This window comes from Dissoconium aciculare, assembly GCF_010015565.1.
Source record: "Dissoconium aciculare CBS 342.82 unplaced genomic scaffold K489scaffold_18, whole genome shotgun sequence".
Lineage (NCBI taxonomy): Eukaryota > Fungi > Ascomycota > Dothideomycetes > Mycosphaerellales > Dissoconiaceae > Dissoconium > Dissoconium aciculare.
The window spans coordinates 273147-286594 of record NW_022984968.1 but is presented as its reverse complement, the minus strand read 5'-3'; the positions used below and the strand labels follow the sequence as shown (position 1 = coordinate 286594).

Below are 13448 nucleotides of genomic sequence, written 5' to 3'. Positions count from 1 at the left end.
TCGCTTTTGAGTCCTTTGCGGAACATTTCGGCGAGCGCAGCGTCGCCCCAGTCAAGCACTACAGCGAGTTCCTGGAACCTTGCTGCATAGTCCCGAACGAACCCTGTCTGCTTGAGTTGCTGGATGTAGCGCGCGGCGTCGATTGCCTCGGTCGTATTCCCAAAGATTTGTCCACAGGCATGCTTGAAGTTGGGCCAATTGTCTAGGATCCCGGTCTGTTCTCTGCCTTCGAGTTTAAGCTTGAGGAACTTCTTGACCCATTGTTCCGCTCTGCCCCTGAGGTGCATTGCGGCCAGCAAGGCTGCATCCTCGTTGTTCTGGGGATTGAAGCGAAGGTACAGCTCCACCTGGAGTGTCCAGTTGTCGAACTTGCTACGGTCTCCATAGAACAGATCAGGCTTAGGAACCTTGGCGTGTCCCGTACGTGGGTTGGGGTTTGTTCCTGTAGCCTGGTTGTTGCCTCTGGCACTGAGTCGTCCTTCCAACTCCTGGATCAGGTTGAGAAGCTGTTGCTGTTCCTGGTGACGTTGGCGTTGGTCTTCGACTTGCTGACGCATCAAGATCTTGACTTGTTTCTTGGTGACCTCGTCGTCACTGTCGTCAGAGTCGACGTCCATAGTGCCGGGCATCGGTGGAGATGGGGTCTTGGGCTGGCTTGGCTGTTTGCCCTTGGAGGATCCGGTCGCGGTACTCATATTCGAGGGTGTTGAAAGTGTTACGGGTCAACTGCCAAAGGGCGGTTTACTCGAGGGGGTTCTTGAGAATGAGTGGTGCAACAGGATATCTGAAAGGGGCTTTGATTCCAATGGTTAAGTTGGTAACATGAGTTCAACACGAACAGACATAAGGTCCATTCGTCCTACCTATATATGTAAGTTAGGTACAAAGGAAATGTGTGGATCAGTGACTTGGAGTCGCTAGCGACTCCAGTGCTCTGATCTGGAGCGGTGCTCTGGCTCTGGCGTCTGCTCCAAAGTCCTGCTCCTGGATTAGCGCTCTGGCTCAGGCAGCTGCTCCAAGGCTCTGCTCCTTAGGGTTCTCCTAACCCTTGCTTGCATCGTGGTTCTGTGGGGTGTGTGACCCTGAGGTTGGCGACACGTGACTTGGATCAGTGCTCTTGCGTGGCTGTCTGCTCCGGTCCGCTCCAGGATCGTAACATAGGAAGTTAACCCGTAATATATCTTTATAAGGGTGTTTAAAGTGTTAAGATCTAAAGACCTAGATTAGGGTTTATACTACTAGAAGAGAGTTCTAGAGAATAGTATAGTAATATAAATACGGAGTAAAGTCGAGATTCTAATTAGTAAGTATAGAATATAAATTAAATATAGGATAACGTAAGGTTATCCTATCTACCTATATAGTTAGGATATATATATATAAAATAGTATTAAGGTAAGCCGGGTAGTAAGTCTCACCTTCGGGCTTACCGTAGTAAGCTCCCTAGTAAGGCTCACCGTAAGCTTCGTAGTAAGTCTCACGATATTGCTCACCCTAGGGTTGGGCAGTCGCGACCCTCAGGCATCGACTACTTGAACCCGACGTGCTTGAGCCCGCCTGGGGACTTGTCCTAGGGCGCTGGTGCGGTCTACGGAGTGTGGACCGTAACACAGGGATGGACGTTACGTAGGTACTTTTCGCGAGAATTCCATCGTATCTCATGGGAGGGCGCTATGTAACAAATAGCTCTCACTGGATTTGCCTAATTGGTAACTCCGGTAGAGCTTCTCGAGCTGGATATCTAGATCTTGTTGCCGATGTTTCCACTCAGTGCATCGTATACAGGACATGAGAGAAAAAGAATACCGTTTTGTCATCATTGATCCAGGCTGCTTAGGCACGCTGGCATTCTATATAGAAATCTCGACATTCGCCCCATCATGCAATTATAACAACCTTTCCATGTTCGACAATTCCGTCGACCTCGGACGTAATGGATTTTGGAAACTCCAAGGTTCTCTGCAGAATACTCTCTTAAACTCAAAAACAATAGCCCCGTGTCATCACTGTTTGTCATCACTTGAAACACTCGCACTATGACAGGCCCGTCATCAAGGTCATGCAAGCCGACCTGGAACTCCGCAAAAAACACAGCACACAAGGCACAACACTCAGTGGCATGCTGTATGAGCAGACCAGCTCTCCTGCACACTGCGGCCAAGATCTGATGGTCGATGGAGCAGGCTCATAGACAGCCGATGACTCCGAAGCAATATCTCCAGGCCAATCTGCTGAAGTCAGAGTCGATGGCTTGGACCATGCTGGTGTTGAATTCATGGCAATTTCTAGCCGCATGTGTATCTCCTGACGCTTTTACCCAGCGAGCGAGGAAACAAATTACAAAATATATATTCAACTTATTACCATCAAAACAACGTAATGCAATAGTATTGGAGATGCAGAAGTACACTGATGGGATGGAAATCTGTTCCTGGCTAATGAAAAGAGTGGAAATGGTGTGGCCCGAATGGCGTGAAGCTCCGACCGGCGCGGCCGAGCAAGTCTAGACCCACGTGTCTAACATGCGAACGGAAACAAGCCAACGAACGGATGGACCCCTTTGCGCGTAATTGCTGGCTTCCGCGTGTCCCTGAGTGATGATGCCATTGACTTACCTGGGCAAGAAGACAGATGTACGCCTTTCGTTGAGTGAGCCTTACGTTTGAATTCACACGGGCATGCTGTAAAAAGTGCGATAAATGCGCAGTCAATATGACTACACACTGTCACTCCCTACGCTGTATTCTGTGCCGTCGCACGTGTATCTGGGCGCAGCGCATGGGCGTATGTTTGTGGCGGTCGCACGGGCGCCTCTTGGGGGGAAGGATGAGGGAAAATCATCAGCCCATCCACGCATCCACCACTTGAGAAGAGCTCTTGTCATTATTATTGGTACCTTGTCGTGAAGCAAGACATCGGACGATCTTTAGTGACATGTATATGCAGTCTTGGTAGGAGAAACACAACACAATCGCTCATTTCTTACATTCTTCCTCACCTTCTGTTTCTCCCGTTTGTTCAAGTTCCCGCCCGGCCTCTTGTTTACCGGCCGCTGTCGTCATCCACCATCACCACCACCACCAGCATCCCCGATCGACAACTCGTATTCCCAACCTCACGCTGACATTTCACTCGACACATTCACCGCCTGCGTGAACTCACGCAACTCGCCCACTCCTCCGACTCTCTCAACCTCACTCTCAGACCATCTCAGCTCCTCCCAAAAATGTCACCGCCACGAACAACCAGCAACATGCTCAACATCCTCCTCACCCTCCTCCTCTTCACAACAGGCCTTGTCTCCGCCCAGACGCAAACCAACATTGTCTACCCAACCCGCGCCAGCAGCGGTGCCAGCACATTACAGACCGGTTTCGGCTACAAATACATGGGCTGCTACAATGAAACCAACACAATCGCGGGCTCAGGCGGCGCGAGGGCCCTCTCACAAAGCGGAACGAACACCGCGACGAACATCATGGATGTAGGGACGTGTTTGAATTTCTGCGGAGGCTCCAAATTCGCAGGTTTAGAATACGGTGAGTTGCGGGGCTTCTTCGATGGGAAGGACACTTCAACTAACAAAATCATGTCCAGGCCGCGAATGTTACTGCTCCCCCTACCTCTCCAGCCTGAGCGTGCAACTCAACGACTCCCGCTGCGACTTCCAATGCAACGGCAACGGCACGCAGATCTGCGGCGGAGAAGGCGCCATTAGTCTCTACACCAAGACCTCTGCGGGAAGTATCGCCAATGGTAGGCAGGGACTGCAAGAAGGAGCGTGGTGGTACATGGCGGCTGCGGTGGGAATGGCGATGTGGGCGGCTTGGCTTTGAACTGGAAATTGACTTTGGGGGAACAGAGGATCGGACTGATTTGAGAAAAGATCTTGGGTCGTGATATCACTTGGTACTTCTTGAGGGAAAGGAGGGATTGGGCGGGATCCTGGGATCATTTTGGAGATTTGATTTATGGGCATGAATGGCGTTCTGGGTATAGAAGGGGTGAAGGGAGCATCATGTGCAATACTTTTCGAATTTGAGCGACAATATAGACACTTTGAGGATCGGAACTCTCGATGCATCCAATTCGGCCGTCGTTGGCATGTCGATATGGTGAACGCAAGTAGGGAGTAACCTCAGTCCATGAGCATTCGTCAAATATTATTAATTAGCTGACTAGGCGTGCACTTCAACATTAACTATTAATGGAAGCAATTCAGGAGTAGCCATGCACCAAGAACTTGCTCCTCGCGTCTCCCGCATTTCCAAACCCGAGCAATCGAACCACTATTAGAGAAGCATTTTCCATGGAATTATATTTGCACCCCTCGAAACTTTTGGAGACTTCCCAGATTAGGCTTCCTGCGCATCCAAAACAGCGAAATTGCTCCGAGTCGGGAATTGGTCGGCCGCCTTGGCAGGTTGGACTTCTGCGGAGATGATAGTAATGGATAGATCCGCCGCACTGGTATCAGTGATCGCGGTGCCGTCGTACTAGATGAAAGATTCGATATCAGTTGTCCTGTCAAGTGCACACAAGAGAGCATCAGGATGAAGAGACGTCGACATACCTTGCCAATACGCCATTGCAAATTCTTGCGCAGGAAAGCTCTCACGTCGGCTTCTTTCAGGCTTGCCAAATCTCCTGATTTGACATGTTTCAGGAGAGCGTCGGTCAATGGTACCGTGCCGGTGACCGTGACACTGCCGCCAGCAGCGTCGCTGGAATCCTGCGTACCATCTGACGACATTTTGTTTGATGAAGCTGCGACAGGCATCGTCATTCCGGTAAAGACACCCTGTGTACCGACAAGATTCGACGCCAGGGGCCATTCTGCTGCGTTCTCACTTGTCACATTTCCCAAGAAGACATAGATAGCGTATGAGCCCTTGAAGGCAAACTTGCGAGAGTTGATGTTGGCAGTATATGCGTGGTATTGATCGTCCGGGAGGCTGGAGTCGGCGTCGGCAGCACTCTGCAGGCGGCTGAAGGAGGACACCTTTCGGCTGGTCTGACCGCCTGCATAAAGGGCATTGACGGCCTCGCGAATGCTCGACTGATCGGCATTGTTGGCGAGTTCGGGATAGGTATAGCCGAGCGTGTCAATGGATCGGACGGCGTTAGACGTCCAGGTAGTCCCACTGCCGTCGGAGTGGAATGGTTGCAGGGCTGCCGTTCAAGTGTGTCAGTGCTGAATCTTCACTCTGCAGGAGCTCAACTTACGAGTGTCGCCATCGAGAAGGCTATTCACAGAAGTCGTATATGTCTGTTCCACTGAAATCATTGGTTCGACATAACTATCCGGATGGAGTGCCTGCCAGACAGCAAATACCCGATCGACCATAGCATGATGCAGCATAAAGAGAGGGTCAAATGCGGAGTAGTCTAGGTAGGACATGTGGCCGTTACCGCCGGTGATACCATGAATTGCATCATGAATGGACTCCAGGCTATCCGCATTGGGGCTGTTTGGATCTTGCCTGGCATAAGTCTCGAACTGTGTGAAGTTATCATACGTGGTCAAGAGGTTATAGAGACGACTCATGAAAGACGGGCGATTGTTGTCGAGTTGCGAGGCAACCAAGGTACTCCGGCTGATGTTTTGCGAATCGGGAGAGCGCAGAGTCTCTGGCCAAGAGGTAAACTAAATGAATTAGCGAGAAACATGCCTAGCATCGAAAAATCAACTTACTGGCTGCCAGTAGAAGTCCTCTACAGAGACGGGGTGGAACTTGTACGAATAAAGGGGATTGTCGATTTCGGCCTCTCCAGTAGGAGTCGTTACCTTCACAGTCGGGGCACCAAGAATGTCCGGATAGACACCCTGCCCATTCTGTGGCGGCGCTGCCCAATCCCAATATGGAATCCGCCATGTCGAGGCGGCTGCGGTATAGCGTTGACGGAGTTCTCCCTCGGGAAACTCATTCGCCGCATCTTGAATATGCAGGAACAGAACTTGCTCGTACAGAGCAAGGAAAGGACGATGCCACGAAAGGAGAAGATTCGAGACGTGATGGCAGAAACCTGGGGACCCTGGCAGGCCTGGACCTGCACCGACGCCATCCCAGCCAATGTATGGGCGGCCATGGATTCCTGAGAAGAGATCAACATCCTGAAGGCAATAGCAATATTTCTGTCAGGGCCAACCAACCTGCAATACCGTACCACGACAATGGGTCACTTTGATCAACCTGCTGAAACTTCTGAAGTCCCAACAGATAGAGGTTGAAAGTATCAGGGAAATCCTCTTGCAGCCGACGAAGCTCAAGACGAGGCTGTATGCCAGATTGCTGGACACCTGTGATTGGGTATGTGCCTGCTACCTGTCTCGTGCGAGGTGATTCATGGCTGCCGGAAGACCTTGTCACCCCTGCACTAGGTCGAGCTGCGACGCCGGCCGCTACGTCCCAAGCGAGGAGGATGACGCTCGAGAAAGCGAGCCGGAGCATCATCTTTGGTGTATGATGACAACGGGTCGGCTCGTCTCTGGTCAACGAGAGAGGAGAATACACGGCTGTCAAGAAATAAAAGTCTCAGAGAACCTTGGATCCTTGGAAGCGACAATGAGATGCAAGATCGACCGGTGGACACGCCCTTGTTGATCGTTGGCTTGTGACTATTGAAATTGGGCTGGCTCTTTATATATCTGTCTGGAAGCTCTTGCAGGAAAAAAGTTGGACATTCTGGTACACGACGAGGACAGCCATTTTCAGGTGACGCGAGGCGCCTCTTTCGCGAGAAATATTTTTCCCATGTGCTGCAGTGACACCCTTCCGTGAATAGCCACAGCGGCAGATACGAGGATCGACAGTGCCGGAGTCGTCAGACTTGGATGTGACAGAGTAAGCCGCACGGGCTCCACGACATCTTCTCCTGCTGCTCACCTGCACCTACAAGGAGTGTGGCTATGCCATGACAGGTGCGAATGATCGGCAAAGGGCAGGATTCAGGCGCCCAGCTTCGTCATGGCCATGGCTTGGACATCACCGCCGTAGCAACGACAGCGTATCGCGTCTTGTTCTTGCGCAATGTTGCAGTAGCATTCCGAGCTAAATGGAGCGTGTCGCGTGGTCTGCCGAGAGGAACACTATTGAAAACTCGACGGATTCGGATGGTTCGGGGAACACGACATGTCAATACTCTGGTCATTCGAGGTGTTGACCTGTTCAAAATGCTGCATAGGTAATGCGTCCAAAAATGGATCTAGATTGGCGTGTTAACCGCGCGTCACTTGCGACTTCAAAGTCTCCGATCTGGGATGCGTTGAGGACACCGGGAGTGTGGTCGCCTGAAATTCTTGTAAATAATAATGACCATTGCGACACTCAGAGTCATGTCGTGCGACATTGAATGCCGCTTCTACATATTCCTATAGAAAGAACCTTGGAAGATGAGAAGGCTGCTGGTCTCTCGCCGTCCCAGAGGCTTTATCCCAAAGAAGCTACATATGCCGAATTACAATAAACATTCATGAGTACCTACCTACCTGAGTATTTGAGATCTGGGATGACGCTGACACGTCGTTTGATGGTTAGTGCTGATTATTGAGTTTATTGTGTATTGCAGGTGATTTTCATTGCCATCCCTGGATCCCATAACACACCTACGATCGAAAGGAGCAATGACTAGCGCTGCGCTCTCTAAGTATAGCCACCTGGCAGCCAACCAGCTGCATCGGATCGATGTCATATTCAACACTTGAAATCCTCCTTCGTACCTGCCGACACATCGGTCGTGCGGCGTGTCATCACGGTCATCACACAATCGAAGTCTCGCCAGTGCTATACAGTGGTGAAATCCATCAAACGTGAACATGTGCCATACCCGCCATCTAAGCCAAGCACTAGCATTGGCAAAGGTATCAGGCTGTCGTTGAAGCGGCGATGTCTCCACGATCGATGAAGCCATTCCCAAACGAGACGAATTGCTTCTTGCGGTGTGTGTTCACTTCCGGCTCGCGTTGGAGGCATCAGAGGTCTTGACAAAAGACATCATTGATTAGCCAGATTGTATTGGGGTTCGAAGAGGAGCATATGCCGCGCACTCGCGTGAAAGTCAAGATTCACTCTCGGCCCAGTCGCGTGGACAGACTGTTACAGTTCCAGGTCACAACAGGCCAGGTCACAACAGGCCAACAGAACCTTTTTGAAGATACGAGTGCGGCTTGTAACAAAGTGGTCAGCATTCTCTCTTTCCTGACCACGGAAATACTAGGCTCTTCGACAAGGTGAGATGTAGCCGCCATGCCATCGAGATTACTGAGACAGCCCTGACGTATGGCTCCAACGTAGATGTATCATCCCTCGAGGGAGCTTACCTTGTGACTTCTCCATCGATAGTTGTCCCGGTTTTCTATCCTACGCTTAGTTCCGAGTTTATGGAGCTGTCTCGGCGGCGAGGACGTGCTGCCGATATTCCCGCCATTTCGACAACGTTCCGACTTTGGAACGGAACTGCCTTGGCTCGAAGGCAATCGTCACAGCATCGTCGGTGGCAGCCTGTCCGTTTGGTATCCGATCCAGGCCTACTTCTATCGTAGGATGTTCCCTGCGACACCAGCAATCACTCGGGCATGCGCAGCACCACTAAGCTCTGCATCTGCCCATGTGCGTCGGACCTTTGCAATGGAAAATCAATCCCCTAAAAAGCCCTCTTGCTTTTCAGACTGGAGGCCTTCTCGAATCGATGCACGGTTCCCGTCAGCTCTTCGGCCTTGTCTCATTGGCTCGACTCGGAAGAGACATCGGACAGCCGAATCCTGCTCTCCAAAGTATCCGGATGCTCAGAACCAAGCACTCTCGACCGTGCGTCTACCACCTTTACCAAGAGCTCTCGCGCCTCCGGCTGTCGACTTTGCGCTCGATATACTACTGCAAGCTCATGCATGGCAAACAACGTGTCCTCGTTCTCTGCTCCTTGAACTCTGACTCTGATCTCTACCTCTTTCGCCCTGAGCGAAGCAGCTTCTGCCCAACGGCACTGCTTACAATAGATGTCAGCGAGCTTTGACATGCTGATGAGAGTGTTTTTGTGCTCTGGTCCAAGAACTCTCTGTCTTGTCTCGACCACTTTCTCGAGGAGTGATTCGGCTTCTTTCCATCGCTCTTGCGCCACATATATAACTGCAAGCTCATGCATGGCAAACAAGGTTTCCTCGTCCTCTTCTCCTTGACTCTTCGCTCGAGTCTCTACCTCTTTCGCCCTGAGTAGTGCAGCTTCTGCCCAACGATTTTGCTCATAATAGACGTCAGAGAGCTTTGACATGCTAATAAGTGTGTTTTTGTGCTGTGGTCCAAGGACTCTCTGTCGTGCTTCGACCACCTTCTCGAGGAATGATGCGGCCTCCTCCCAGCGCTCTAGCACCATATATATGCATGCAAGTTCGTGCATATCAAATAAGGTGTCTATGTGCTCCGCTCCTTCAAATTTGGTTCTTGTCTCGACTACTTTTGAGAGCATCTGTTCAGCTTCTGCCCAACGATTTTGCTTGTAATAGATGCGGGAGAGAGCGGCCATACTGGCCGAAGTACTGTTGTGCGCTAATCCCAGAACTCTCTGGCGTGCCTCGACTGTCTTCATATACAGCTCTTCCGCCTTCTCCCACTGCTCTCGCCCTCGATACATAGCTGCGAGATCGGCCATGCTGTCAAGCGTATCCGGGTGATCTGCCCCAAGCATTCGTCTCCGTATCTCGAGCACCTCGACCGTGAGTTCTTCTGCCTCCGTCCAACGCTTTTGCCTTTGGAAGAGGTATGCTAGATCGTACATGCTCAAAAGCGTATCACGGTGTTGCTTGCCGAAGACGACGTATTTCGTTTCGAGCACTTTCGCGAGTAGCTCCTCCGCCTCCCCCCACCGCTCTTGGTATGAGTATGTGAGTGCAAGGTTGTGCATGCTCATCAGCATTCTGGGATGTTCTGCCTCGAGCGACAATGCCCTTGTCTTCAGCACCTTCTTCTGTAGCTTCTCGGCCTCGGCGAGGCGTCCTTGTCGGAGACGAACCAGCGCTAGATCATTTACGATGCCCAACGAACCATCGTGATCTTCCCCTCTTTCTTGACAAGATATTGCGTATGCCCTCGTGTACATCTCTGCTGCTTCGCTGTCTAGGTGCATCTGGTAGGCATACCATCCGGCTTTGAAGCAGGTCGAAGCCAAATCCAATAGCTCGTCTCTGTGCATTACATTCAAGTCCAGTGCCGCTCTGACATGCGGACGTAGCGTTTGACACTCTTTCCAATTCTCGTACTCGCCTGAAGGATGTATGTCGGCGAGATTGTACAGGAAAGCCGCTCTCCAATGCTCAAATTGCTTCTGCGACTGCAGCCATCGCTGTGTGGCGCGCTGTACCAATCGATGCATTTCGTATGTCGACTCTTCCGCTGTGGTGATCGATATGAAAGCAAATCCTTCAAGCATGATGACGTCTTTCTCAAATCCATCGTCTTGGGATGTGTCGGATCCGTCATCGCTTGAAGCATCCGAACTCATGTCGTCGATATTATCATCACTGTGGTTTCCATCGGGGATTTTCTCATCCTGTCGGCTCTCGCGTTTTACTTTGAGTAGATTCTCCGGAATCGCCTGGCGATCACAGAAGCTCATTAGAGATAGTAGATCGGCCGCAGATCGTCGGAGCCGGCGGATATGCTCAAAAGAAATCTGCCATGTCAGGGCGATAGCATTACGAGCTTCATCATCACGTCGCAAATCTCCTACTTCCTCGTCAAGTATGCTTCTCTTCGATTGATCACCTTTTTGTAGTTTTTCAATGTAGCGCTCTATGGAAAAGCGTTTGCCTCGGTTCTTGATGTACGCTGCTGCCTGTGACATGGCCAATGGCATGTAATCCAAAGCGCGGGCAAGTCTCTGGATGCCTGAGTTTGGGCCTAGTTGTTTCTCGATAAGAGCTATGGCTTGCTGTTCGCCCATTGGCGGAATCTCGACGATTTCTTTCGGCTCCACGAGCTTCAATGCTGAGATTTTACTTCTCGATGTGATAAGGATCGTCCCATGGTTGCAAGGTGGCAAGTGCTTGAATAAAGGTGTCTGACCGTTGCTTCTCTCGACGAGGAAATCGATCTCATCCGCGTTGTCGATAACAATCAACCATCGACCGCTGTCTCTGCTGCGAAGCCAATTACGGAAGAGCTCGTGGATATTTACTTGGGGATCGAAACGTTTGTCTACGTCGGCAAGGTCCAAACAATCGCGGACGCCCTGACTGTAACGAGCAGCATTACTCGCATGGATCCAAAATACCCACGTCCGAGGTGACTCATCCCGCACATGGTAGCAATAGTTGATTGCAATCTGTGATTTGCTGCGATTTTGTTAGTACTTATAGGTTAATGGGTAGTTGATGTCTTACCCCACGCCGCCGACACCGACTAGGGCGAGGCGAGCTTGAGGAATGGCTAGAGCGGCAGTGATCTGGTCAGTCAAATCTGGCCGCTGTATGAAATCTCGATCCCGCGGGAATGGTACATTGTGCGACGCTTTGTCCGATCCGTACATGCTGCCAGCGACGGCGTTCGCAACGTTGCGGCTCGGCAGATCAGAGTCGTCTACGGCAGCAATTCCATTTCCGTTGGGTTGGCTGGGTAGCGTGCCACGAATAGGCTCGCTGAGCTTTATATCTGCCAGAGTCTGAGTTGCTAGGTCCAGCTGTCGTCGATTCACCTCATCTCTCACACGTTGCAGTGCATGTTCTTCTCCTTCAGCATATATCAGTGGCAGAAATATATTGAAAATGCCGAACAAGCAGTACGCTTTGTCCTCCGGCACTGTTGTGGAACGTCCCTCTATCCATCGAAAGCGTTCCTCGACACTGAATTGACCAAGGTCCGGATCCCTCAGCGCCGAAAGCGGAATGCGGGTGGTTTCATGAATCTCTTTCTCGAGCGATATCTTGCTGCCCAGTTTCTTCCCTTCCTTCGAGAAGAAGTCAACGATTGGAGGTGCGAGCAACTCCTGCAACGTCCACCCACGCGTGAACCATCGGCTACGCTTGTATGCATGAATCCAAGTAATTTTGTAAGCAGAAGGGTCGGTCACATCAGGGGGAACCTCTACGTCAGGCAAACAGACATAGCACCTTGCTGCACTCTTATACCATGAAAACATGGAATTGATTGCAGTTGTGAGTTCGGGGAGCGATTCCTTGTTGATGCAACACGTGTCTATCCACGAATATTCGATTCCATCGGCTGCTGCTTGATTCACGCAAAACTGAATCTTCTCATAGCCTTTACTGTCGTGACCAGTGCTGTTCAAAAACTCCTGGTATGTGATTTCTTGCCCTTCGACCCATGTGTGGGAAAGAACGGCATATCGCGACGAGGTCGTGGACCTGAAGTGGTCAAGGCTCTTGAACGATTCCAGGCTGATCTTGCCGTCTGGAGAGCGCTTCAGTAGGCGCATCGTGATGTGCGCAAGCCGTCCTGGACGTCTTACAAACCCGAGCAAGGCATCACACTGCGATCAATTTGTACACGTTCGAAAGAACGATGCAGCGCCACCGAAACTACTTGCACTTGGCTCGTTTGGGCGAGGATGCTTGCGAATGATGGAGCAATACTCAAAAGTCGCCCGATGCAGGTGTTCGCTCATGGGCAAATCTCATGCTTACCTGGCCGCAGTGCCTATGGTTGCTTTTTATCACGTGTCGGTTGATTGCTTTTGTGCATCTTCGCATGCGCGATCCTGCGGGGCGCAACATCGCCTGGATATGCAGCCGTGGCAGCCAGCGATGCACAGCCCTGTGACCATGTCGCGCTGGCCATCTCGAGCGCCAGCGACACGAGCTTCATTTCAAAAACTCCAAGCGAGACCGGTGTATGTGAGGCCCAACCCGTCAATGGATCGCTTCTTGTGTTCTGCCGGGTTAACAAGCCAACTGTTGCGGCCGACACGTCTCTTGTGCACGGCCGGATCGTGGTGTCGCGTCTACAACAATGTCGCGATTGCGGGAGGCGGACTCCGCACGTGGGAAAGTTCGTTCTTCACGCTCAAAGGCACGAACTCTCTGTTCCCCACAACAGTTTCAAGCATTCGACTCGGGCAACATGTGTCTGTGCTCATGCATCCCTCTCTCAACATCAGCTCTACAGTCTCCGTCCCAACTCTTGACAGGCAGACGATAGTATTGTTTTTCGATCCTTAGTGTTCAGTTTGGTTCGTCGAGTAGTTTCGAGTAGAGGGTGCCTGGAAGTGGCGTGTGATACAAGTCCGAGCCAAAGTCCGCGTCTCGCACACTACCTGTGCAGCATCATGGTCTCGTATATTTTTCACGATGACTACAGCAAACTGTCGAGACGCGTACCGCACATGATCATGAAGCATCTTATAGAGCAGGTCGGTCATTCTTCAAGACCCCCTCAAGAGGATACAACAAATATCCAAGCCCACTCTCGATTTGTATCGAGGCCATAGGGTTTGGGTTG

The 13448-nt window shown here is 51.2% G+C and overlaps 4 protein-coding genes across 4 annotated transcripts; 1 reads left to right on the top strand and 3 right to left on the bottom strand.

Moving 5' to 3' along the window:
- Positions 1 to 3061: 3061 nt before the first annotated feature.
- Positions 3062 to 4329, top strand: K489DRAFT_384925 (WSC-domain-containing protein). The gene is made up of 2 exons (XM_033605972.1): positions 3062 to 3539; positions 3598 to 4329. Exons 1-2 carry the CDS (start codon positions 3254 to 3256, stop codon positions 3834 to 3836), a joined length of 525 nt encoding a protein of 174 aa, XP_033455539.1. The 5' UTR covers positions 3062 to 3253; the 3' UTR covers positions 3837 to 4329.
- K489DRAFT_95720 (Di-copper centre-containing protein) lies at positions 4037 to 6691 on the bottom strand. Its single transcript, XM_033609069.1, has 5 exons — positions 6155 to 6691; positions 5696 to 6096; positions 5227 to 5647; positions 4574 to 5172; positions 4037 to 4496 (listed from the first exon to the last, which is right to left on the bottom strand). Exons 1-5 carry the CDS (start codon positions 6453 to 6455, stop codon positions 4356 to 4358), a joined length of 1863 nt encoding a protein of 620 aa, XP_033455538.1. The 5' UTR covers positions 6456 to 6691; the 3' UTR covers positions 4037 to 4355.
- A 2030-nt stretch (positions 6692 to 8721) lies between these two features.
- Positions 8722 to 11520, bottom strand: K489DRAFT_327522 (TPR-like protein; the record flags this gene model as incomplete). The annotated part of the gene is made up of 2 exons (XM_033601997.1): positions 8722 to 11326; positions 11375 to 11520. 2 exons carry the CDS (start codon positions 11518 to 11520, stop codon positions 8722 to 8724), a joined length of 2751 nt encoding a protein of 916 aa, XP_033455537.1.
- Positions 11521 to 11640: 120 nt separating this feature from the next.
- Positions 11641 to 12426, bottom strand: K489DRAFT_309209 (HET-domain-containing protein; the record flags this gene model as incomplete). The annotated part of the gene is made up of 1 exon (XM_033600631.1): positions 11641 to 12426. A coding segment is annotated over one exon (786 nt), but the record flags the coding sequence as incomplete, so codon positions are not given.
- Positions 12427 to 13448: the final 1022 nt, after the last annotated feature.

Bases quoted from the DNA above. Each gene is read 5' to 3' on its own strand.
- K489DRAFT_384925 (XM_033605972.1), top strand. From the start codon at position 3,254: ATGCTCAACATCCTCCTCACCCTCCTCCTCTTCACAACAGGCCTTGTC. The intron at 3,540-3,597 runs GTGAGTTGCGGG...AATCATGTCCAG, and splicing joins ATTCGCAGGTTTAGAATACG to GCCGCGAATGTTACTGCTCC.
- K489DRAFT_95720 (XM_033609069.1), bottom strand. From the start codon at position 6,455: ATGATGCTCCGGCTCGCTTTCTCGAGCGTCATCCTCCTCGCTTGGGAC. The intron at 6,097-6,154 runs GTTGGTTGGCCC...ATCTCTTCTCAG, and splicing joins GTCGTGGTACGGTATTGCAG to GAATCCATGGCCGCCCATAC. The intron at 5,173-5,226 runs GTAAGTTGAGCT...CTTGAACGGCAG, and splicing joins CCTTCTCGATGGCGACACTC to CCCTGCAACCATTCCACTCC.